The sequence below is a fragment of the Mirounga angustirostris genome, unplaced genomic scaffold (assembly GCF_029215605.1).
Source record: "Mirounga angustirostris isolate CCGP_5_RB_7025 unplaced genomic scaffold, mMirAng1.0.hap1 SCAF_1, whole genome shotgun sequence".
In the NCBI taxonomy this organism is placed as follows: Eukaryota; Metazoa; Chordata; class Mammalia; order Carnivora; family Phocidae; genus Mirounga; species Mirounga angustirostris.
The window spans coordinates 190,813,798-190,838,392 of record NW_026991709.1 but is presented as its reverse complement, the minus strand read 5'-3'; the positions used below and the strand labels follow the sequence as shown (position 1 = coordinate 190,838,392).

The window sequence follows — 24,595 nt, the reverse complement described above, 5'->3', positions numbered from 1 at the left end:
GACTGATAAAAAGTAAAAAATATGACCCCCACATTCTGTGGTGAGACTATGGGGAAGAAGTACTCCCACAAATTGCAAGTAGGAATGTGAATTGACACAATCCTTTTGGAGAGAAATTTTGCGATATCTACCAAAACTGCATATTGACCCAGCAGCCCAACTTCTAGAAATTGAGAATATACCTCCAATACAAAAACACACATACAAGGCTATTCATGGCAGCAAAATACTGGAAACATTTGAGAGTGACCAAATAAATTATTATACATCCACACATTGATGTTCTGTGCAGCAGTGAAAAAGAATGAGGAAATCAAATCAACACATTGTACACCTTAAACTTACACAATGTCATACGTCAATTCTATCTCAAGAAAACTAAGAAAAAAGAGTGAAGATCATCTCTATAAACTGATATAGAGTAAATTCTAGGTATGTTGTTAAAATGCAAAAGAATATTTAAATTATGATACATTTTGTATAAGATAAAAGGGGAAATACAAAAATAAATCTCTTCCTTTATGAAAAATTAAACATAGGAAGGATAAACCAGAAATTAATGAGACTGGTTATTTAAAGGGAGTGGGTTTGGGAGATGAGTGATTCCAAGGTCAGTCACTTAAGCATCTGCCTTAGGCTCAGGTCATGATCCTAGGGTCCTGGGATTGAGCACTGTGTCGGGCTCCCTGCTCAGTGAGGCGTCTGCTTCTGCCTCACCCCACCGTTCTTGTGCTCTCTCTCTCTCTCAAATAAATAAATAAAATCTGGGGCACCTGGGTGGCTCAGTCGTTAAGTGGCTGCCTTTGGCTCAGGTCATGATCCCAGGGTCGTGGGATTGAGCCCCACATTGGGCTCCCTGCTCGGCGGGAAGCCTGCTTCTCCCTCTCCCACTCCCCCTGCTTGTGTTCCCTCTCTTGTTGTGTCTCTCTCTGTCAAATAAATAAAATCTTTTTTAAATAAATAAATAAATAAATAAAATCTTTAAAAAAAAAAAAAGAGGGAGAGGGTTGGACCAGGTAGAAAGTATGGGGGGATGGGAACAGGGCAAAAAGGATGGGGGACCCTACTCTGAGCTTATCTCTTGATGTAGTTCTGACTTTTAAACCATGCTACTGTTTTACATGCTTAAAATATAAGTAAAGAAAATCAATAAAGATGAGGGGGGAAAAACAAAATGAAAAACAAACAGAAAGTCATGAACCTAAATAGATTTCAAATTAATAACATAGTCACACTGAAAGGGTGTAGAACTAACCAAAGTAACTTTTGAACACAGTAGCTTCACTATACCTTCAAGATAAATACAAAAAACCAGAGACAAATACTGAACTGTAGTGAGTAGGTATATTTTTCACAGTCTCATGAGTTAGCAATTTAAAAACTATTTATTTGTATTCTAGGATTTAACAAAATAAGTAAATATTTTATGGTTTGTAAAAGCCAGGTTTCTCACTATCAGAAAAGGGAGCTACAAATATGGAAAGGGGAGGACTAGAATAGATCCTATGATCCTGAATTGGAATAGGAGACATCAGTATAAACACATGATTTTTAAGATAGATAGATGATAGAAGGAGGGATGGATAGATAACTGCCTAGCTCTTTCTGCTGAGAGAGCCAAGAAGCAATTTCATCCATTGTCAAGGAACACATCTAACTCTCATATCACAGTTTCTAAATACCATTCTCTACTAAAAAGGCCAGGAGTCCTTGGAGAGATGAGTGATTCCAAGGTTAGAACAGAAAAAGTACAGGAAAAGCCTGAAACATCTTATTGCATCAGAACATAAGAACTCAAAGAATGATGGGATAAGAAAAAGAGGACATAGGGACTCCTGGGTGGCTCAGTCGGTTAAGCGTCTGCCTTTGGCTCGGGTCATGATCTCAGGGTCCTGGGATCAAGTCCCTCATCAGGCTCCCTGCTCAGTAGGGAGTCTGCTTCTCCCTCTGCCCCTCCCCCTGCCTGTGCTCTCTCTCTGGGTCAAATAAATGAACAAATAAAATCTTAAAAAGGAGGGCATAAGAGTTAACTTGAAAGGGGTGTCTGGGTGGCTCAGTCGTTGGGCGTCTGCCTTCGGCTCAGGTCATGATCCCAGGGTCCTGGGATTGAGCCCCGCATCAGGCTTCCTGCTCAGCGGGAAGCCTGCTTCTCCCTCTCCCACTCCCCCTGCTCGTGTTCCATCTCTCACTGTGTCTCTCTCTGTCAAATAAATAAATAAAATCTTTAAAAAAAAAAAAGTTAACTTGAAGAACTCCCACTGGCCAAATCTGGGACAACTGAATGTCACAATAAACAATAATAATAACACATTATAACTCAATGGTTACAATAAGACTCCATAGCCCATACTGGTATGAGTGAATGATGAGAGAAAGGATGAAGTTCTTCCTTACTATAAAATTCCAACTAAAAAATATACAAGGAATGATGGAAATATTATTTGGTAACCACCATAATAATCATTGTTTCAGGTAAGAATGTTAACATTATAGGAACAGGTAAAGCGTATAGAAGAATTTTTTATAAACTTTTTCCACTTTTCTATAAATCTGAAATTATTTCAAAATAACAAGATGGTTTGTACATTTTTTTAAAGATTTGTTTGTTTGTTTATGTACTTATTTGACAGAGAGAGAGCGAGCATGCACGAGACAGCACAAGCAGGGGGAGCGGCAGAGGGAGAGGGAGATGCAGGCTCCCTTCTAAGCAGGGAGCCCTTGCGGGGCTCCATCCCAGGACCTCCATCCCAGGACCCTGGGATCATGACCTGAGCCGAAGGCAGGTGCTTAATCGACTGAGCCAGCCAGGTGCCCTAAAAGATGTTTAAATGAATGGTCTAGTTGTACATTTTTTCCTTTGTTTCTTACTTCAATTGTTTTTCTTCAATTTTTTTTCAATTAGTTCCTCACTCCAAAATTCTGTCTGCTCCATTATTGTGCTGCTTGATCTTAAAAGTCTTGTGATGGTTCCCAATCCCTCACTATATATCAATGGACTGACCTCTTTCTAGTAATGAACCTGCTTTCCTCTGCTTGCTTTCTCTCTCTCTGCTTAGGTGATTTCATGACTGTTAGTATCATCTATATGTGTTGATGGGTCCTAAATCCATATCTCTAGAACTGAGGTATTCCTGAAAAATCAGTATAGCCATAGGAGACCTTTGATCTCCCAAGCCTCTAAGCCATTCCTCCCTTAGTCTTAGCTATCTCAATAAATGGCACCAATTACCTTATAAGTCAGGCCAAAACCCTAAAAGTCATCCTTGGTTCCTCTTTTGCTTACCTTTCATATCCAATCTATCAGTAGTCCTATCATGTCTACATCCCAAATATATCCTGAATCGATCAACTTTTTCTAGCTCTTTTACTATCATTCTAAGCTATAATCATCTCTCATCCAAGATTGTTGTCTTTTACTACTAGCTGATTCTTCCTGCTTTTTACTCTTGCCCTGGCCATAATCCATTTTTTAAAGTATCAAAGTTGTTTTTTTTCCCTCACATCACTGTCAAAGTGGCTTTTTATCAATAAAATATAAATCAAATTATAATATTCCCATGAGTAGAATCCTTCAATGACTTCCCATTGCAATTTGGGTAAAATGAACTCCTTACCATAGCCTACATAATCTGGCCCCTGACTCTCTCTTCAAGTTCACTTTATGTACTCTCATGAGCTCATTCTGTATGCTCTAGTCAAGCTGGCCTTTCAGTTCCTGGCACATACCAAACTATTTTCTCCTTCAGGACTTTATTTTTTTTTATTTTTTATTTAAATTCAATTTAACAAGTTAACATATACTGTATTATTAGTTTCAGGGGTAGAATTTAGTGAAACATCAGTTGCATACAAAACCCAGTGCTCATTACATCAAGTGCCCTCCTTAATGCCCATCACCCAACTTTCCCATCTTTCCCCCACCTTCCCTCCAGCAACCCTCAGTTTGTTTCCTATAGTTAAAAGTCTCTTATGGGGTGCCTCGTTGTCTCAGTCAGTTAAGCATCTGCCTTCAGCTCAGGTCATGATCCCAGGGTTCTGCGATCAAGACCTGAGTTGGGCTACCTGCTCAGTGGGGAGACTGCCTCTCCCTCTCCCTCTGCCTGCTGCCCACCCTCCTGGCTTGTGCTCGCTCTCTCTCTCTGTCAAATAAATAAATAAAATACTTTTTTTAAAGTCTCTTATGGTTTGACTCCCTCTCTGTTTTCATCTTATTTTATTTTTCCTTCCCTTCCCCTATGTTCATCTGTTTTGTTTCACAGGATATAAAATCAACACACAGAAGTCAGTTGCATTTCTATGCATGTAACAATGAGGCAGAAGAAAGAGAAATCAAGGAATCTATCCCATTTACAATTGCACCAAAAACCATAAGATACCTAGGAATAAACCTAACCAAAGAAGTAAAGGATCTGTACTGCTTCAGGGACTTTAAACTTAACTGTTCCTCCTACTGGGAAATTCTCATCCCCAGGTCTTCCTATGGCTGGCTCTTTTCTACCATTCAGGTCTCCAAAATGCCACTGCCTCAGGGACACCTTCTCTGACCACCTGCTTTATATGGCTCCACTCTCTGACCAGTCACTCTCTATCCTGTTACACTGTATTTCTTTCATAGTACTTGTCACCATTATTTTGTTTGTTTTACTTGATTACTATGTCTTCCCCATTAGTATATAAGCTCCATAAGAGCAAAAACTATGTCCATCTTGTTGATCAATCTTCAGCATCTAACACAGGATCAGGTACATAGTAAACATTTATTAATTTTTTCATGAATAAATGCTTTGATTATAGGTAGGCAAGGAAGATATTTTCTCAATTCCCCCAAATCTACAGCAGTTTTATAAAGTAGGTCAGGGTCAAACTCTAAAATATTACATAAAAAACTAGGCATGAATAAACTATATGATTTTATAGTGACAGGAAGTCTAAAATTCATTATTCTAATTATGTATCCTTAACTTATTGTGTTTTAACCCTTTCATCCCCTAAAATAAAAATGTTACATGTCAATTATAGCCCAATAAAATATATATTTTATATATATATGTGTATATATATGTACATATTTGACCCTTAGAATTAAAGTATATATTCTTCCTTCAGCAAAAAGATATCATCTTTGGAAAACTTCCTACTTTATGCCCCCACTGTATTTTTTCATACTTCCATCACAATACCTGTTATATTTTACTGAGCTTAAGTGTTTATATTTATTCATTCATTAATCATTTATTGAGTATCCGCTACTGGTGTTCAATACCATAGATGTTAAAGATACAAAGATGATTAAGAAGCAATTCCTAGCCTCAAGCCTAGGAATATATCACTTAAATCCATGAAAAGATCAAGGGAATACCTAATGCAATGTGCTAAGTAAATTAACAAAAAATAAATAGGCTATAATAGGAGCAAAGAAAAAGTCATTTATCCAAACCCATACAAAGAGGGTAAGGCTTCCTGAGGGTGATGACTGAGCTGAATTAGAGACAGCCAGATGAAAAGAAGAATGGATGATGAAGGGACATGCCAAACAAAAGCAGTGAAGTGAGAAATGTCATATTTCCTCAAGGATTAAGAAGCAAGTTCATGTGGGTAAAGCATAAGCATGATAGTGTGTAGGGAGAGGAGAGGCTGGGGAATAGGCAGGGATCATACTACAGAAAGCTTTCCACGCCCCATTAAGCTTTAACGGGTATGGGAAGCCATTGATGTCTACTGTAGTCAAGCAAAGCAAGAGATGAAGTCCTGATCTAAGGCTAGGAGAAGAAGAGGGCTAATAAAATATTCACAGTACTTGGGGACTAATTGTATGACAGGTGGGTAGTTGGTGAGGGGTAGGAGAAGTTAAGATTCAGATGTTTTGAGCATGAGTGTCTCTATAGATAGTGGTAACAAGAACTAGAATCAAAAATAAGGAAGAAGAGAAGTCTGATGGAGGAAGCTGATGAGTTGTTTTTTTATTTTTGACATGTTGAATTTGAGTTATTTTTGCATAAAAATATCTGAGAGTCATCAATATACAGAAGGTAGCTGAAATCAGGAAAGGAGAGAATCATCCTGGGAGATTCAAGGAAGGAGAACAGTGGTCCACAGGCAGGGAAGAGAAAGCCATGAAGATGACATACAGATAACAGAAAACCAGAAGAATAAATACAAGGGAATAAAAAGGAAATGAATGGTCAGCTAGAATCACACTGTTTTTTACTTTAGCCATTCTAGTGGGTATGTAGTGATAATTCATCATGGTTTTCATTTGCATTCCCCTAAAGACTGATGATGTTGATGATATTGAACATCTTTTAAAAATGTGCTTATTGGCCATCTATATATCCTCTCTGGTAAAATGTCTACTTATGCTTTTTACCCATTTTCTAACTGGATTGTTTGAGAGTTCTTTACATCTTTGAGACATTAAGTCCTTTGTTGGATATGTGATTTGTATTTTCACCCAGTGTGCAGCTTGTCTTCTCATCCTCTTTTTTTTTTTTTTTTAAGATTTTATTTATTTATTTGACAGAGAGAGAGATAGCGAGAGCAGGAACACAAGCAGGGGGAGTGGGAGAGCGAGAAGCAGGCTTCCTGCCGAGCAGGGAGCCCGATGTGGGACTCGATCCCAGGACCCTGGGATCATGACCTGAGCCGAAGGCAGACGCTTAACGACTGAGCCACCCAGGCGCCCCTGTCTTCTCATCCTCTTAACACAGTCTTTCACTGAGCAATAGTTTTAAATTTGGGTGAAATATAATTTTTTGGGCTTTTTCTTTTATGGATTATGTTTTTGCTGTCATGTCTAGAAACTCTGCTTAGCTCTAGGTTTGCTTCTAAAAGGGTTATAGTTTTACAATTCTCCTGTTGTTGTCTTTTAAAAGGTTTTAAAATAGTTTTATGTTTTACATTTAAATCTATGATTTAATTTCAATAATTTTTGCACAAGGTATGAAGTTAAGGCTGAGGTCTGGGTTGTTGTTTATTTGTTTCAATTTTTAATGGATGTCCAACTGCTCCACTGTATTTGTTGAAAAGACTATCCTTCTTCTATTGAATTAATTTTTTTTAAAGATTTTATTTATTTATTCATGAGAGACAGAGAGAGAGAGAGAGAGAGAAGCAGGCTCCCAAGGAGCAGGGAGCCCGATGCGGGACTCAATCCCAGGACCCTGGGATCATGACCTGAGCCGAAGGCAGACGCTTAACCATCTGAGCCACCCAGGCGCCCTATTGAATTAATTTTTGCACTTTGTCAAAAATCAGTTGGCTGTACTCATGTAGGTCTACTTCTGGGTCATTCATTTATTCCACTGATCCATGTGTCCAACTATTTAAAAGCAAAAACATTTATTTTTTATTTTTTAGTAAAAACATTTTTAAAAAGTCAGCTGGAGGGGTGCCTGGGTGGCTCAGTCAGTTAAGTGTCTGCCTTCGGCTCAGGACATGATCCCAGTCCTGGGAATGAGCCCCACATTGGGCTCCCTGCTCAGCAGAGAGCTTGCTTCTCCCTCTCCCTCTGCCTGCCACTACCCCTGCTTGTGCTTCTGCTCATGCTCTCTCTCTCTATCAAATAAATAAATAAAATCTTTAAAAAATAAATAAAAAATAAAAGTCAGCTGGAGGTCTAGTGAGAACAGTATTAAAAAAACATGCCTTGGATTTGGCAATTAGTGGTCACTGGTGACACTAATGATGAAGAGGTGGGGTTCCTTCATGCCAGATTACTAAAAGCAGTGGGTTCAAAAGTGAATGACTGTTTCATGCCTGGCTACCTATTTTAGATTGTAAGACACTAGAAGGTAAGAACAGTGGATGAAGAGTGAGGATGCTAAGTACATACACACAAATATGCCTTGCAATTCACCCAGCCTCATGTTAAATATTTATGAATGTTTTATATCAGTTCTTATTATCTAGTAAAGAGGCAAATACACAGCCAAAGTCTCCATAAAGGTTGGGAGGGAGGTGAAGGAAGAAGATGAAAGAAAGAAAGATAGAAAGAAAAGAAAAGAAAGGAAGGAAGGAAGGAAAAAAGAAAGAGAAAACTTGGAGAAGCTGAAATTGGCTTTTCCACAGATACTCAGTACAGGGATGTATCCTGAGCCCTCTATCCCCAAAGGGAACTTGAAGAGACTTGGAAAGCCTGTACCCCCATCTGGGAACATGCTGTATGAATTTCTCTTCCGTGTAGCCAGCTCCATAGGTTTCCATATCCCTTGCTGTGAAATAAGTGTTATGTGTCATCATCTTCCCAACAATCACACCATAGCCCCAAGTTGTCGACCATGCAGTCAGTGCCATTTTTTTTTAATCTAGCATCTAGTGTGTGGCTAGCACCCTATAGATTCTCAATAAGTAATCATTATTATATCAATATTAGAACAGTGAAAAACAGGGCGCCTGGGTGGCTCAGTCGGTTAAGCATCTACCTTCAGCTCAGGTCATGGGATCGAGTCCCGCATCGGGCTCCCTGCTCTGTGGGGAGCCTGCTTCTCCCTCTCCTCCCCACTTGTGCTCTCTATCTCACTATCTCTGTCTCTCTCAAATAAATAAAATCTAAAAAAAAAAAGAACAGTGAAAAACAAAATGCATTTCCTTTATAATGGCAACTTTAAATTTTTTTCCAGTTTCTGGAATAAGAACTAAAACATTTACCACTAATCCTCAAATAACAAATGGCAACAAAAATATAACTCTTAAACCCCATATTGTCATCCATGACATGCTTGTTCCTTTGGCACAGAAAATGAAAATCTCAGTTTCTAAATTTCTTCCTCTTCTAGGATGGGTCTTATTAGCAGGTGGTCTTAGAAGGAGCTACTTTGTCATAATTTCTTTGGACATTTTAAAAACAGGAAATATTAAAAAAAATTGAACTCACTCCTTTCTTTTTAATTTCACTGGTCATCTGTCAAAAGCAAACAAATAAGACATAATTAAATCAAGGAGATAAAAATTATAAGTGACTTAAATGTATGTATTATGTATATGTATTATTCTCTTAAAAATACTAGTTATATTGAGATCAACTTAAAATAATTACAAATTAAAATTGTATAAGGATAAACTTTTTAAAAAGACAACCTAAACTTACAGTTGGAGGATAATCTGGCTCTGGGATTGGAGGTGTCCTTTTATCCAGCGTTCTGTCTAAACTTCTTTTGGCTCCATCAACTCTGGATTATAGTTTAAAAAATAGTTTATAGTTAAACTACTTATAGTTATAAAAAATGCCCGACTCTCCTGAAGACATCATTAAGATATATTATTAAAACATTACAGGGGGCGCCTGGATGGCTCAGTCGGTTGAGCGTCTGCCTTCTGCTCAGGTCATAATCCCAGAGTCCTGGGATCGAGCCCCACATGGGGCTCCCTGCTCACGGGGAGCCTGCTTCTCCCTCTCCCCCTCATGCTTGCGTGCTCTTTCTCTCTCTCAAATAAATAAATATTTGAAAAAAAATTACAATTTGGGGGTGCCCGGCTGGCTAAGTCAGTGAAGTGTGCAACTCTTAAACTCAATCTCATGAGTTCAAGCCCCACACTGGGGGTAAAGTTTACTTAAATAATAATCATCACAATTAAATATTACAATTTGAACATCTTTTCAACTATACTTACAGAAGAGATATTCAAGAGTTCTTTATCAACTAATGAATTATTGAACATTATATCAAAAATTAATGATGGGGGGCGCCTGGGTGGCTCAGTTGGTTAAGCGACTGCCTTCGGCTCAGGTCATGGTCTCAGGGTCCTGGGATCGAGTCCCGCATCGGGCTCCCTGCTCGGCGGGGGGTCTGCTTCTCCCTCTGACCCTCCTCCCTCTCATGCTCTCTGTCTCTCATTCTCTCTCTCTCAAATAAATAAATAAAATCTTTAAAAAAAAAAAAAAAAAAAAAATTAATGATGGGGGCGCCTGGGTGGCTCAGTCGTTAAGCGTCTGCCTTCGGCTCAGGTCATGATCCCAGGGTCCTGGGATAGAGCCCTGCATCGGGCTCCCTGCTCTGCGGGAAGCCTGCTTCTCCCTCTCCCACTCCCCCTGCTTGTGTTCCCTCTCTCGTCTCTCTTTCTGTCAAATAAATAAATAAAATCTTAAAAAAAACAACAACAAAACAACAACAAAACTAATGATGTACTATACCTTGGCTAATTGAATTTAAGTAAAAAAATAAAATAAAATACAAAAAAATACAAGAGTTCTTTATCTTACTGAATTTTCTCTAAGAAACAAATCCCTTTGGAAACTCCAAAAAAAAAAAAAAAAAGAAACAAAAGAAACAAATACCAGTAGTATTATCAATGAGACCTTAATTTTCAAATTATATGTGTGTACTATAAAAAAAAATGAGACTAAAAAAAAAATCAAATTTTTTCCCATTCAAACTTACAATTTTAAGTTAATCCTGATGCTTAGTAGGGCCCTCATATGTATTGTCCCTGTTCCAAAGCCACCCTGTCAGAGAAGCCTTACCTTACCCTTTATATTAAATATCACTTCCTTCACTATCCAACCTCTTTACCCTCACTTACCTTGCTTCATAGAATTTACCCACCATTTGACATATTATATGTTGTAGACTATTTTATTCATTGCCTTGTCCCTAATGCCAAGAACAGTACCTGGGCACATAGTAGGTACTTGATAAATAGTTTGAAAAGAGCGGTGCCTGGGTGGCTCAGTCAGTTAAGCATCTGCCTTTGGCTCGGGTCATGATCCCAGGGTCCTGAGATTGAGCCACGTGTCCTCCAGCTCATCGGGCTCCCTGCTCAGTGGGGACTCTGCCTCTCCCTCTACCCCTCCCCCTGCTTGAGCTCTCTCTCTCTCTCTCTCAAATAAGTAAAATCTTTTTAAAAAATAGTTTGAACATAGGAATTGATCATCCATAAAATAAAGTTATATCATTTTCTAATCCATCTGTGACCAAATATTGAATGCTCATATTATGCAAGACACTCTACTAGGTTTTATTAAAATATAACAGCAACAAATCTCAAGGAATTGATAAACTGAAAGGGTGAGGAGATAAAAACAGGTACCATATGAAAGGCATGGGGCCCTGATGGTTCAGAGGAGGGGACAAGTTCACTTCCACCTGGAGGTGTCTATTAAGGCTACATGAACAAACTAGCCTTTGCAATGAGCTTTAATAAGGGAGGGGATTTCAGGTGGAGATGTAGTTTTCCTGGGTAGATGGATCTGAACAAACATGACTCTCCCGAGGAACAGAAAGTCAAGGGAATGATCAAAGGAAAAAACAGGGAGTAGTAGGGAGCTGGGACCAAATGGAGATTAGTTTGGAGAAATGGACTGGAATATCCAACTAAGGGCCTCAAATAGCAGGGTTTTTTTATTCAATAGACAATGGGGAGTTGCTGAGAGTTTTTGAGCATGGAAACATTTTTAGGAAGACAAATCTACCAGTTTGTAAAGGTAAATACACTGGGGGAGATGGCCAAAGCATAGAGTATACAAGGAAAAGAAAAGAGACCTGAGAAAGAAGATTGGAAGACGCCAAACATGACAGGAATAAGAAAAAAACACAATTGAAGGAGGCAAAGGAGATGTGATCAGAGAGGCAGGAGGAGAACCAACAGGAATTTCAAGGAAAAGATGGGCAGCAAAACCATAAACGCATAGACTGGTAAGTTCCATAAAGACAAGGGCCATGTCTGTTTTGCTCACTGCTCTAGCCACAATACTTAGATAGTATCCATCAAGGTCAATAAATAGCTATGGTATGATCAGAACTGTGGATTTGGGAAAAATCTCATATATCTAATTCAGACCTTATTTGATGCACAAATACTCTCAAAAATATCGAGTTGTACCCTGAGATGAGTGAGGGGGATGGCATTCATCACTTTCTGAGGTAGCCCAATTTATGGTCAGCTAGCTTATATTCTTAGAAACAAAATTTTTTTATTGAGTTATATCCTTGTAACTTTGGTTCTCCAGAGCTATACACAAAAATTCATATTCTTTTTCTGTTGCCCTTCTGAAACTTAATGATACTTATCCAGTTCTTTCAACTATTCCTGTCAATAAAAGTTACCACTTGCGGTGAGCTTATTATGTTTTAGGCATTGGCTTAAGATCTTTACATGCATGGATCTCATTTAACTCTCACAAAAATCCTAAGAGAGAAGCACGATTCTTATCTCCATCCTACAGATAGGAAGATGAAGATAAATCAAGTTACTTAACTTGCCAAATTCATGCATGGCTCATAAGCTGCAGAGACAGGATATGAACTCAGGCCAGTATAGATGCCAGTCTACACTCTTACCCATTAAGCAAATCAGCCTCCTTCTAATGAGATGGTTTATCAAAATTCCTCTCTCTTCCATGGCTATTATGGTTTATCAACATCCCTCTTAAAGTGTGACTCCAGAATTCCAGATGTTGTTTGACCGGTGCAGAGTGAAAATTTTCTATCATGCATTCTAGATATTTTACATTTATCAAAGCAGCCTAAGACTGAACTCCCTTTTTTTTATTAAGTATGCTCTAAGCCCAACATGGAGCTTCAACTCTTGACCCCAAGATCAAGAGTCCCCTGCTCTACTGACTTAGCCAGGAGCCCCTGAATTAGCTTTTTTGAGTAGACTCATTTCCATGTTAACTCTTACTGAGCATGACTAAACTAAAATTCCAAAGGCTTTTTCACAACAAGAAGTAGGAAATGTGGCTGGCTGGAATATCCTTCTTCCTCTTTTCTTTGTGAATCATCAAGGCCTCAACCAGACTTCCTTTCATCTGTCATTATTTCCCCAAAGAGCCTAGCCCTCCACAATCCATACTTTCAAGAAATTTGCCTTATACTTGGGTACGCTAGTTGGCACTAGCTGACTTGCACAGCAATTATCCCAACAAAAATATGCTTGACCTCCTTGAGCTCTTTATATATAAAAGCCACCCTTTAAGATAGCAGCAATTTCCTGAGGCGTGTTTTCTCCTACTAACTAAAAATAAAAGGAGCTGGGAAGAATATAAAAGTGAGCCTTTTCATTCTCTGTTTTTGCTTTGTGTGTTGACAGTCAAAAATAAAGAAATGAACAAAAAATTGGATAATTTCAAAGGAACTATATGAGAGACTCCGTGCAGTGAAGGAGAGAAAGGCTGGTCTGAATCAAGAGGGAGATAGTGGCCAAGGAAGAAGTGACTCATTCCTGGGACTCTGGAAAGCTACAGAATGATTTTTTTTTTCAGCCAGTGTTCCCAGGCACTGGTCACAGAAGGGGCCCAGTTATGCCCAGGACACCTTACATCCTACCTCAGTCCTGGAGCTCTCTCTATCAACAGACTTCACCCCACCTTTGAAACAGGGAAATCTACGTTCTTATTTCCTAATAGGTAGAGGTAGCAAGAGACTGACAATCACAAAATCCACAGTCTCCCAGAAAAATGTGTTTCTGGTATAAAAACCTTTCATTGCAAATGCATTTATCCTAAATAAACACATGGCAATTCTAATCTCAGTATTAGTACAGCACCATGCTTCAGGTAAATTTTTTTTTAAAGATTTTATTTATTTATTTGACAGAGAGAAACAGCAAGAGAAGGAACATAAGCAGGGGGAGGAGAAGCAGGTTTCCCACTGAGCAGGGAGCCCGATGCAGGGCTCCATCCTAGAACCCTGGGATCACGACCTGAGCCGAAGGCAGACACTTAACGACTGAGCCACCCAGGCACCGCCCCTGCTTCAGGTAATTTTGAGACACTATTCGTTATTAAGGACCCAAATGAGAGAGGTACTACTTCCACATCTTTACAAAGCATAAGAGTTAGATTTCTCCTTTAAAAATTCCTTTAAAGGTGGCTCAGTTGGTTAAGCGACTGCCTTTGGCTCAGGTCATGATCCTGGAGTGCCAGGATCGAGTCCTGCATCAGGCTCCCTGCTCAGTGAGGAGTCTGCTTCTCCCTCTTACCGTCCCCCCTCTTGGGCTCTCTCTCTTTCTCAAATAAATAAATAAAATCTTTAAAATAAATTCCTTTATTCATCAACAATAACATGCCAGATACTGTGCTTTGTGTTGAGATCTCTGCCCTTAAGTATGTCAAAATGAGTAGAAGAGAATGGCAACAAAGACACAATACACTGTGTTGTTGAGGAAATCACACTTCCTCGATCTATTTGCTGGTTGACCCTTCTGTACCCAACATCTAAATATTATAATTCTTGGGGCACCTGGGTGGCTCAGTCAGTTGGGTGTCTGACTCTTGATTTCAGCTCAGGTCGTGATCTCTGGGTTGTGGGATCAAGCCCCAAGTTGGGCTCCACACTCAGTGCAAAGTCTGCTTGTCCCTCTCCCTCTGTTCCTCCCCTTGCTCTCTCTCTCAAATAAATAAATACAATCTTAAATAAATATATATTTTAATAAATATTTTATAAAAAATAAATTTTTTATTTTATAAAATTTTTTATTTTATAAAAAATAAATATTATATAATATAAATATTATAATTCCTAAAGGCTTACTCCTGGGCTGCCTTCTCTCAATTTTTACTCTCTCTAGGTGATTTGAACTATTCCTCATAGCCTTAACAATCATCTACATTCTGCTGACTCCCAAATTTTTATCTTTAGCCTAGACCTCTTCTCATATATACATATATATATATACATATATACACATATATATCCAGCTGCCTACTTAACATATTCCCTTATATGTTTAGATGTCACATAAGCACCTCAACTTCAAAATTTACCTCCCCGATCTTCTGGACTTCTGATTCTCTATAAATATAGACACTACCATCCACCTTGTTACCAAAGCAAGTCCTACTGATTCTGAATCCAAACCTATCCCCTATAAATATACTTCTCTCCTCCTCCACTGTCTTCAGCCTTATCCAAACCACCGAAAGCTCTCATCTATGTTACTACAAAAGCAGTCTACCTCGTCTCCTTGTTTCCCTCTATTCTTGCCCTCTTCCCTTCCACCTCAGTCTATTCTTAATAGCCAGACTGATATTTTTAACTGTAAGTTGATTTTCTTTTTTTTTTTTTAAAGATTTTATTTATTTATTTGAGAGAGAGAGAAAGCATGAGGTGGGGAGGGTCAGAGGGAGAAGCAGACTCCTCGCTGAGCAAGGAGCCCGATGCGGGACTCGATCCCAGGACTCCAGGATCATGACCTGAGCCGAAGGCAGTCGCTTAACCAACTGAGCCACCCAGGCGCCTGTAAGTTGATTTTCATGTCATGTCCCAGTTTAAAACATTTCAATGGCTCCATTGAACTTAAAATGGAATCTGAATTTATTAGTATGGCTTACAAAGCCTTTCACACTCTGTCCCCACCTTTCTCTCCACCTTCACCTGATACCACCACTCACCCCCAAGTTCCTGATACTCTAATGACACTGGCCTTTGTCAGCTCCCAGACCACCGAAAGCATTTATATTCCAGAGCTTTCAACACTTGCTATCCCCTTTGCTAGAGTGCTATTCCGTTTATTTAAATGAAAAGCTTCTTTTTTTTTTTTAATGAGAAGCTTCTTACACTTTATTTTTTTTAAGATTTTTTTTTATTAACATATAATGTATTATTTGTTTCAGGGCAGGTCTGTAATTCATCAGTCTTACACAATACACAGTGCTCACCACTACACATACCCTCCCCAATGTCCATCACCCAGCCACCCCATCCCTCCCACCCCCCTCCACTCCAACAATCCTCAGTTTGTAAGATTTTATTTATTTATTTGAGAGTGAAAGCACAAGTAGGGGGAGTGGTAGAGGGAGAGGGAGAAGCAGGCTCCCCACTGAGCAGGGATCCCAATGCCCTGATCAATCCCAGGACCCAATCCCAGGGCTCGATCCCAGGGCTCTGGGATCATGACTTGAGCCAAAGGCAGACACTTGACGACTGAGTCACTCAGGTGCCCCAGCTCCTTACTCTTTAGATCTCTATTTAAATATCATCTCCACAGGATTTTCCTGTGATGTTCCTAGGGATACCTTCCCTGTCACTCTCTATCCCACAATCTTATATCTTCATAGTATCCATCACTACTTAAAAGGTTAACATACTCTTTTTGTTTGTCTGTTTTTAAATGTTTATTGTCTCTCTCCTCCCACTAGAATATAAAGACACGATCCCCTCTGTTGTAATCTCTTTGGTCTCCCTAGTAACAAGCACAATGTCTGTGTAACAGTTGGTAGGTAGTATCGCTAAATAAACTGATGTAAGAGAAATATGTAGAAAAAGTTAAAGCTGCACAAAGGGGATTAGGAGCTCCTGGGTGGCTCAGTCAGTTAAGCATCTGCCTTCAGCTCAGGTCATGATCCCAGAGTCCTGGGATCGAGCCCCACATCGGGCTCCCTGCTCAGTGGGGAGTCTGCTTCTTCCTCTCCTCTCTCCCCAGCTTGTACTGTCTCTCGTAAATAAATAAATAAAATCTTTTTTTTTTTTAAGATTTTATTTATTTATTTGACAGAGACAGCAAGAGAGGGAACACAAGCAGGGGGAGTGGGAGAGGGAGAAGCAGGCTCTCCGCCGAGCAGGGAGCACGATGTGGGGCTCGATCCCAGGACCCAGGGATCATGACCTGAGCCGAAGGCAGACGCTTAACGACTGAGCCACCCAGGCGCCCCATAAATAAATAAAATCTTAAAAAAAAAAAAAAGGATTAGGAGAAGGCTTTCCAGAGGAGGTGATCCATAAACCCAGCCTTGAAGAACTAGTATAAATATTCAGGCAGACAAATACTTTCCAGTGAAGGAAATTGCAGGAAGCAATTGTGAAATTTATTTTTCACTAAACTGTGAAAAACATACTATACTCATGGAACTGCAAGTAGTTCAACATAACAATGTGAAATGTTGAAAGGTTTTGGAGTAAGAACAATCCGTAACTCCTGAGGCACCTCCTTCTTTAGTCTGTAAGTGTACTAAAACATTGAGTAGACCTACATTTATAAAAATAGAGATAAGAATAGCACCCATCACATAGGGTAGTTGTGAGAAGTACAGGTGAAGTGCTAAAAACAATGCTTAGAGGGCGCCTGGGTGGCTCAGTTGGTTAAGCGACTGCCTTCGGCTCAGGTCATGATCCTGGAGTCCCGGGATCGAGTCCCACATCGGGCTCCCTGTTCAGCAGGGAGTCTGCTTCTCCCTCTGACCCTCCCCCCTCTCATGTGCTCTCTCTCATTCTCTCTCTCTCAAATAAATAAATAAAATCTTTAAAAAAAAAAAAAAAACAATGCTTAGAGTAAGCAGTGATTAGCATAAGCCCCATACTAACTATAGATATAGTGACATATCTATACATTAAGTGACATATAACATATAGTGATATGTAGCACTTACTATTGTGATTACTTTTTTGTTTCCCCAATTGAACTTGAAGATGATATTTTGTCCATAAACAACCTACATAGTTAAAGCTGTTTTATGAGAATATGAACACTAAGCATTTCACTTGAACTCCAGAAAAGAATTATTTACCAATATGCTACGTACACTAGCTGATTAATCGTCTTCTGCTGCTCCTTAGATCTTCTGTAATTCAACAATTTACTTTGTGCTGGTGTGTCAACACCTATGTCTTCAGGGGGGCGCACAATGGGAGGTAACTTCAAGTTCAGAGCCTCCTTTTCTGCTCTAATTGCAGCTTTGTTTGGATCTGACATCTTGGTCTCCTGAAGATTAAAATACTTTATACTCTGAGGAGAAAAAGCCCATTAAGCCATTACTATAAACATTAGCCTCCGTATATTCATAACATATCTTAGCTATCAATTCCAAAACTTCCAGACATTTTGAGATCTTCCTCCCAAGTATGGTATTAGCCTAAAGAATGACAGTTGAGGTAAATGGGCAGGGATTCCCTTATAGCTCTACATCCCACTTGCTATGAAGAAATGAAACCAGTCACTTCCCAGTTAGGGTTTCAGTTTTCCCACAGATGAAATTAAGGAACTGGATTAGATGCTCTCTAAATACCCCTATGGTTCTAAAATTCTGGGTTCAAATTTTCCCCTAAAATGCAAACCACCATCACCACCACCACCACCATCACAACAACAAAATCCAGTTGTTGAGGTATAATTGCTCTCCAAAAAAAAGCTGATGTTTGACATCATTAAAATCTTTAAACACACCAATATTGTATCTTAGTGTTGCTACCATCCTAGGAAGTGATACGATGATCAAGCAAAAATAGGCATACATTTGCATAGAAAATCTAAAATGTCCTGTAAATGTTGAACAGTTAACTGTGATACCAACTGCACTTGCCGCGGTTGCCCACAGAATTTGGAGATTCCTGCCTTGAAAAAGAGAGTATTCTGCTGGCACCCAGTTAGAGATTCTGGCCCTGGGAGAAGGGTGAAGAAAAAACTGAAGGCAAGGAAGTACCTACCTGATTGTTTTTCACTACTTCCCGGCTGCGCAGACGAGAGGGAAACGTTCAGTTAGCTTCTCCTCTGGCGAAAGGAAGAGGGGAGACGAAGGGTGAAACCTCGGGGACCCCACCGCTCCCGATGAGCTGGGCAGTCCGCCTGCCATGTACAAACAAAGTTGTCGCCATGGAAACGGTCGCCATCGCGGCTGGAGAGACCGGGTAAAAGTTGCCTGGAGAGGCAGTTGCTGAGCTGCGACAGATTGGATTACCTGTCACAGTAATTCATTGCACAATTCATTACTAATTGTTTACGAATGGAGAGTTGGAGAATGAGATTTTTTTTTTTTTTTTACCTAACTGCCTTCCCTTGGAAGGGGTCCAGGGAATCAGGATCTTCAAGCTGTGGAAACCTGCAAGACTGGAAATTTGGATGTGTTGAAAAACAGATTTATGTAAACGCTCTCAGAGGAGGATGAAGTCTTCAAATGTTCCCATAGTGACTTCCCTGTAAATAATCAGCAATATAATTTATCTTGTTTCTATATTGGTGTTTGTTTATGCAGCACTTTTCCTTCAGGAAATCCTTGGCAAAAAAGGTAAGGTGTGTAAGTTTTTTGAGTATGCTTGGAGATAGAAATGTGAAACTTTGCTATCTGAGGCTGCACACTGGATACTCCATCTGAAGGATGATAGCCTACACAAATATGCGCATAAATAAAACTGGGGGATGAGTAAGTCTGGTGGTGTATTGATGGCATAGTCATTCAACAAATATTTGAGCATATTTGACCTAGAGTGCCAGTCACCATGTATAAAGAATTTTCTGTTAGAGTACAGCCTACACTCCTATGTCTGGCACACAATAGGGCCTCTAAAAACATCATTTGGGTGAGTGCATGAACAAGTTAAGCATCCTCATTGCTTGTAAAAGTAAGCTGTCTTTCTGTAGAAAGAAAATACTGGTATAAGTACATGATGGTTTTTTGGCATTTGCTTAAGCTAAGTTACAAGCTGTGGACTTAAAGGAAGACAGCAGTCTTTAGTGTCATACCCACAACCTCGCCAAGTTATTCAATCAAACACTAATCTGGTGCTGCAATGAAGAGATTTTGCAAATGCAATTCAAATCCCGAGTATACTGATGTTAAACTAGGGAGAGTATGTGGGTGAGGCTGACTCAATCAGTGGAAATCCTTTTAAAGAGAAGGTTTAGGCATGCACTGAATCAGACTCTAAACAGCAGCTAGCTTTATAATTGCTCTCTCCTCTCTGGATCTTCCCTGACAGCCTACCCTATAGATCTTGGACTTGCTTAACCTGTTCCCACAATTGCATAAGCTAATTCCTTGTAATAAATTCATATGTATATATATATATATACACACATACATACATATGGATAAATATAGGGGACACGTATAATCCACTGGTTCTGCTTCCCTTATTAAACCCTGACTAATACAATATATTTTTTTAACAGATTTATGCAGGTGTAATTTACATACTATAAAATTTACCACTCTAAAGTATATAATTCAATGATTTTTTTTTAGTAAATGTAGAGACTTATACAACCACTACCAAGATCCAGATCTAAAACATTTCAATCACTGCAAAAAGTTCCCTTAGGCTCATGTGCAGTGAATCCCCACTCCAGCCTCAGGCAACCACTGATTTGCTTTTGGCCTCTATATGTTTGCAATTTCTGAAAATTTCATATAAGTGGAATAAAAAATTATGTAGTCTTTTGTGTTTGGCTTCTTCCACTTAATGAAAACATGTTTGAGCTTCACTCATGTGTAGTATGTAGCAGAAGTTCATTTTTATTGCTGAATAGTCTTCCATTATATAAATATATTACATTTGGTTTATCCATTCACAAGTTGATGGACATTTGGATTGTTTCCAGTTTGGGGCTATTATGAACAACCCTGACATGAACATTCATGTGCAGATGTTAGGATGAACATACATGTTCATTTCTCATCAGTAGAAACCTAGAGTAGAATTACTGGGTTGAATGGTAAGTTGAATGAATGAAAGGTTATGTTTAACCTTTTAAGAAACTGTCAAGCTGTTTCCCAAAGTGACTGAAAGATTTTATATTCCTACCAGCAATGTATAAGGGTTCCAATTTCTTCATGTCCTTGCCAACACTTGGTATTGTCTATCTTTTTTTTTTTTTTTAAGATTTTTATTTATTTATTTGAGAGAGAGGATGAGAGGAGAGAGAGAGCACATGAGAGGGGGGAGGGTCAGAGGGAGAAGCAGACTCCCTGCCGAGCAGGGAGCCCGATGCGGGACTCGATTCCGGGACTCCATGATCATGACCTGAGCCGAAGGCAGTCGCTTAACCAACTGAGCCACCCAGGCGCCCCTGTCTATCTTTTTTATTACAGCCCTTCTAGTGTGCATATAGTGGTATCTCATTGCATTTTTAATTTGCATTTCCCTGAATACTAATGTTGTTGAAATCTTTTTGTTACAGGATTTTTTTCTCTGCTGGTGCCCACAGTTCTTGGTCACATCACTTTGAAGAATGAAGAGGTAGACCAGATAGAGTGGTGGGAGCAAAGCAAGGTTTATTGAGTGATAGTAAAGCAAAGGTTATTGAGTGATAGTACAAAGCTCCCAAAGAGAGAAGGAACCCTAGAGGGTTGCCACAGGAGTTTCTCAGTTTAGGGATTTTTAATGGACTTGTTAGCTGGCTGTTTTAATCTGATTAACCCTCCCCGATCCTGTCATCCAATCAGGTTTTTGTCACCTATCTATCACATAGGAAAGGGTGGAGGGCTCCTTTCAGGGTGGTGTGAAATCCTTTTAAGGGTGATTTCCTCTTGGGAGGGGGGGCTTTGTCCCTGCCTGCCTTCCACCTATCCTTCATCATTTTCATGTGCTCATTATCCACTAACATATCTTTTTTTGATGAAATATCTATTCAAATCTTTCATCCATTTTTAAATTGGATTATTTAACTTTTTATCAGTTGTAAGAGTTCTTTATGTTCTGGATACAAGTCCTTTCAGGTAATTTGCAAACATATTCTCTTGGTACACAGCTTATATTTTCATTTTCTTGATGGTGCCTTTTGAAGAGCAAAAGTCTTCCTTTTTTTAAAGATTTATTTATTTATTTGGGTGGGGGAAGTGGAGGGAGGGGTAGAGAGAGAGAGAGAGAGGGAGAGAGAGAATCTCCAGCAGACTCCATGCTGAGCAAGAAGGCCCAATGTGGGGCTCAATCCCAGGACCCTGGGATCATGACCTAAGCTGAAATCAAGAGTCAGTCGGTCGCTTAACTGACTGAGCCACCCAGTTGCCCCCAAAGTCTTCAAATTTTATAAAATCAAACTTAAGATTCTTTTTTATGGGTCATGCTTTTGAGGCTATTATCTATGAAAGACAGATAAGGTCATGAAGATTTTCTCCTATGTTTTCTTCTAGTTTCTGGTTTTACATTTAGATCTATGGTCTATTTACAGTAAATTTCTATATTTGGTGAAAGGTACAGATCCAAGTTCATTTTTTTTTTGTATATACATATATAATTGTTCCAGTATCATGTCTTGAAAAAGTTATCCTTTCCCCACTGAATTGCCTTGGGATCTTTGTTGAAAATCAATTGACCATAATGTAAGCATTTATTTCTGGACACTCAATCCTGTTCCATTGATCTACATGTTTACCGTTATACCAATACCACACAGTCTTGATTACTGCAGCTTTAGTAAGAATGGTTACAATTTTAAAATTGGGTAGTGTCAGTCCTCCAACTTTGTTCTTTTTTTTTTTTTTTCAAGCCATAAGAAACTTTTTTTTTTTTTTTAAGATTTTATTTATTCATCAGAGAGAGAGAGAGCACAAGCAGGGGAAGTGGCAGGCAGAGGGAGAAGCAGGCTCCCTGCTGAGCAAGGAGCCTGATGTGGGGACTCAATCCCAGGACTCTGGTATGACCTGAGCCAAAGGCAGATGCTTAACTGACTGAGCCACCCAGGTGCCCCCCAACTTTGTTCTTTTATAGAAAAGTAGTGATTTTGACTCTTTTAGGTCCTTTGCATTTCCATATAAATTTTAGGATCAATTTGTCAATTTCTACAAAAGTGCCAGCCGGGATTTTTATAAATCTTTCACTTTGAAAGAAAAACAGCTATTTAAACATATAATATGCAGCTTAAAATCCCCCCTTAAAAGCTCTATTTCTTAGTCTAAAGGTTAGAAATATTATCTATGAGAGCAGAATTTATTTCACAAGGCCTTGATTATTTAAAAGCACTTATGGATATAACACCAAAATGTGATTCTCTAATACTATACAAAAAGTTTCTTCTACTTATTAAATGTGGAAGATGCTAAGAAAACTTATGAGACTAATTTACTATGCTTTATAATATGCAGTGTTTGTTTCAAAATTAAAAACGGGAGGGCAGGGAAAAGAAATGAGTCCATATGCATAAGAGTTCTTTATGGAGTTAAATTGTGGTAGGTTTTACATAGGTTCTTTGATTTGAATTTCTTATCTTCTAACTAACTTTTTATTGCTATTAAATTAACATTAATTATACCTTATATTAAATGATATAACTATATCATATATTATTTACACCATGCTATATAGTATAAGTATATATAATAATATAACCATTATAAATCCTAATAAATTTTAAAATAAAAGAAATGGCACTGTTGTTGGGAATGTAAACTGGTACAGCTACTACGGAAAACAGTATTGAGATTCCTCAAAAAAATTAGAAATAGAACTACCATATGATCCAGCAATTCCACTCCTGAGTATGTATCTAAAGGAAACAGAATCACTATCTGCACCCCCATATTCGCTGTAGCATTATTTACAATAGCCAAGACATGGGAACAACCCAAGTGTAAATGTCCATTGAAGGATAAATGAATAAGCAAAATGTGATATAGACAGAGATATAGATATTGGAATATTATTCAGCCATAAGAAAGGAAATCCTGCTACCTTGTATAGACATTGTATACCAATGTATAGACATTGAGGGCATTAAGCTAAGTGAAATAAGTCATACAAAGACAAATACTGTATGATCTCACTTATATGTAGAATTAAAAAAAAAAAAAACTGAAGAGATTGGTGGTTGCCAGAAGCAGGGGGAGGATGGAGGGGAGGGGAATGAAGAGAATGAGTGAAGACGGTCAAAAAAGGTAAAAACTTGGGCGCCCAGTGGCCCAGTTGGTTAAGCGACTGCCTTCGGCTCAGGTCATGATCCTGGAGTCCCTGGATCGAGTCCCGCATCGGGTTCCCTGCTCGGCAGGGAGTGTGCTTCTCCCTCTGGCCCTGCCCCCTCTCATGTGCTTTCTCTCTCAAATAAATAAAATCTTTAAAAAATAAAAAATAAAAAATAAATAAAATAAAATGAAAAAAAAAAAGGTAAAAACTTCCAATTATGAAGTTCTGGGGATATAATGTACATCATGGTGAATATAGTGACCATACAAATTATGTATTTGATGTTGCTAAGAGTGTAGATCTTAAAAGTTCTCAGCACAGAAAAAAATATAACTATAACTATGAAATGATGGATGTTAACTAAACTTTTGTGGTAATTATATATAGATATACATATATAATCAATATACAATCATTGTTGTACACATTGGACTACTACAATATTATATGTAAATAATGTCTCAATAAAACTAGAAAAAAAAAGTTTAAATGTTAAAGAAACAAAGAGATTGGTCTCTTAAATAAAAAGCAAATGAAAATTATCAAATTTGAATATATAAGGAAGTAGCAGATTACCCTGAATATTACCAGGTACTACCCAAAATTTCTGAGTGCTATCACTCAAAACTACAGTATCATGTTGACCTTAAGTAAAAAAATATAAAAGTATATTAGTAATCTATGTTTTGGCTACCAATGTTATTAACCAAGGTGAAGGTAATCACAAGAAACTAGTCTTCATATGCTTATCTTTGCAGATATATATATATAACAAGAAAACTCCATCAACCATAAACTTTGATTAGTGAAAGTTAGCCTGTGTTTCTTGGTATGGACTGAGAATGGAGGAATAAAATGATTTTTTTAAAGGTTTTATTTATTTATTTGAGAGAGAGAGAATGAGAGAGAGCACATGAGAGGGGGGAGGGTCAGAGGGAGAAGCAGACTCCCTGCCGAGCAGGGAGCCCGATGCGGGACTCGATCCCGGGACTCCAGGATCATGACCTGAGCCGAAGGCAGTCGCTTAACCAACTGAGCCACCCAGGCGCCCA

The 24,595-nt window shown here is 38.8% G+C and overlaps 1 protein-coding gene across 1 annotated transcript in view; it reads right to left on the bottom strand.

The window, feature by feature from the left end:
* DNAH12 (dynein axonemal heavy chain 12) overlaps positions 1-24,595 on the bottom strand; it is a 241,211-nt gene that overhangs the window by 214,073 nt on the left and 2,543 nt on the right. The window contains exons 3-6 of the mRNA XM_064594709.1: positions 18,357-18,420; positions 17,456-17,658; positions 9,086-9,167; positions 8,873-8,899 (exon numbers count right to left, since the gene is read on the bottom strand). Coding sequence (XP_064450779.1) covers positions 8,873-8,899; positions 9,086-9,167; positions 17,456-17,625 — 279 coding nt within the window. The 5' untranslated portion in view covers positions 17,626-17,658; positions 18,357-18,420. The remainder of the gene's footprint in view (positions 1-8,872; positions 8,900-9,085; positions 9,168-17,455; positions 17,659-18,356; positions 18,421-24,595) is intronic.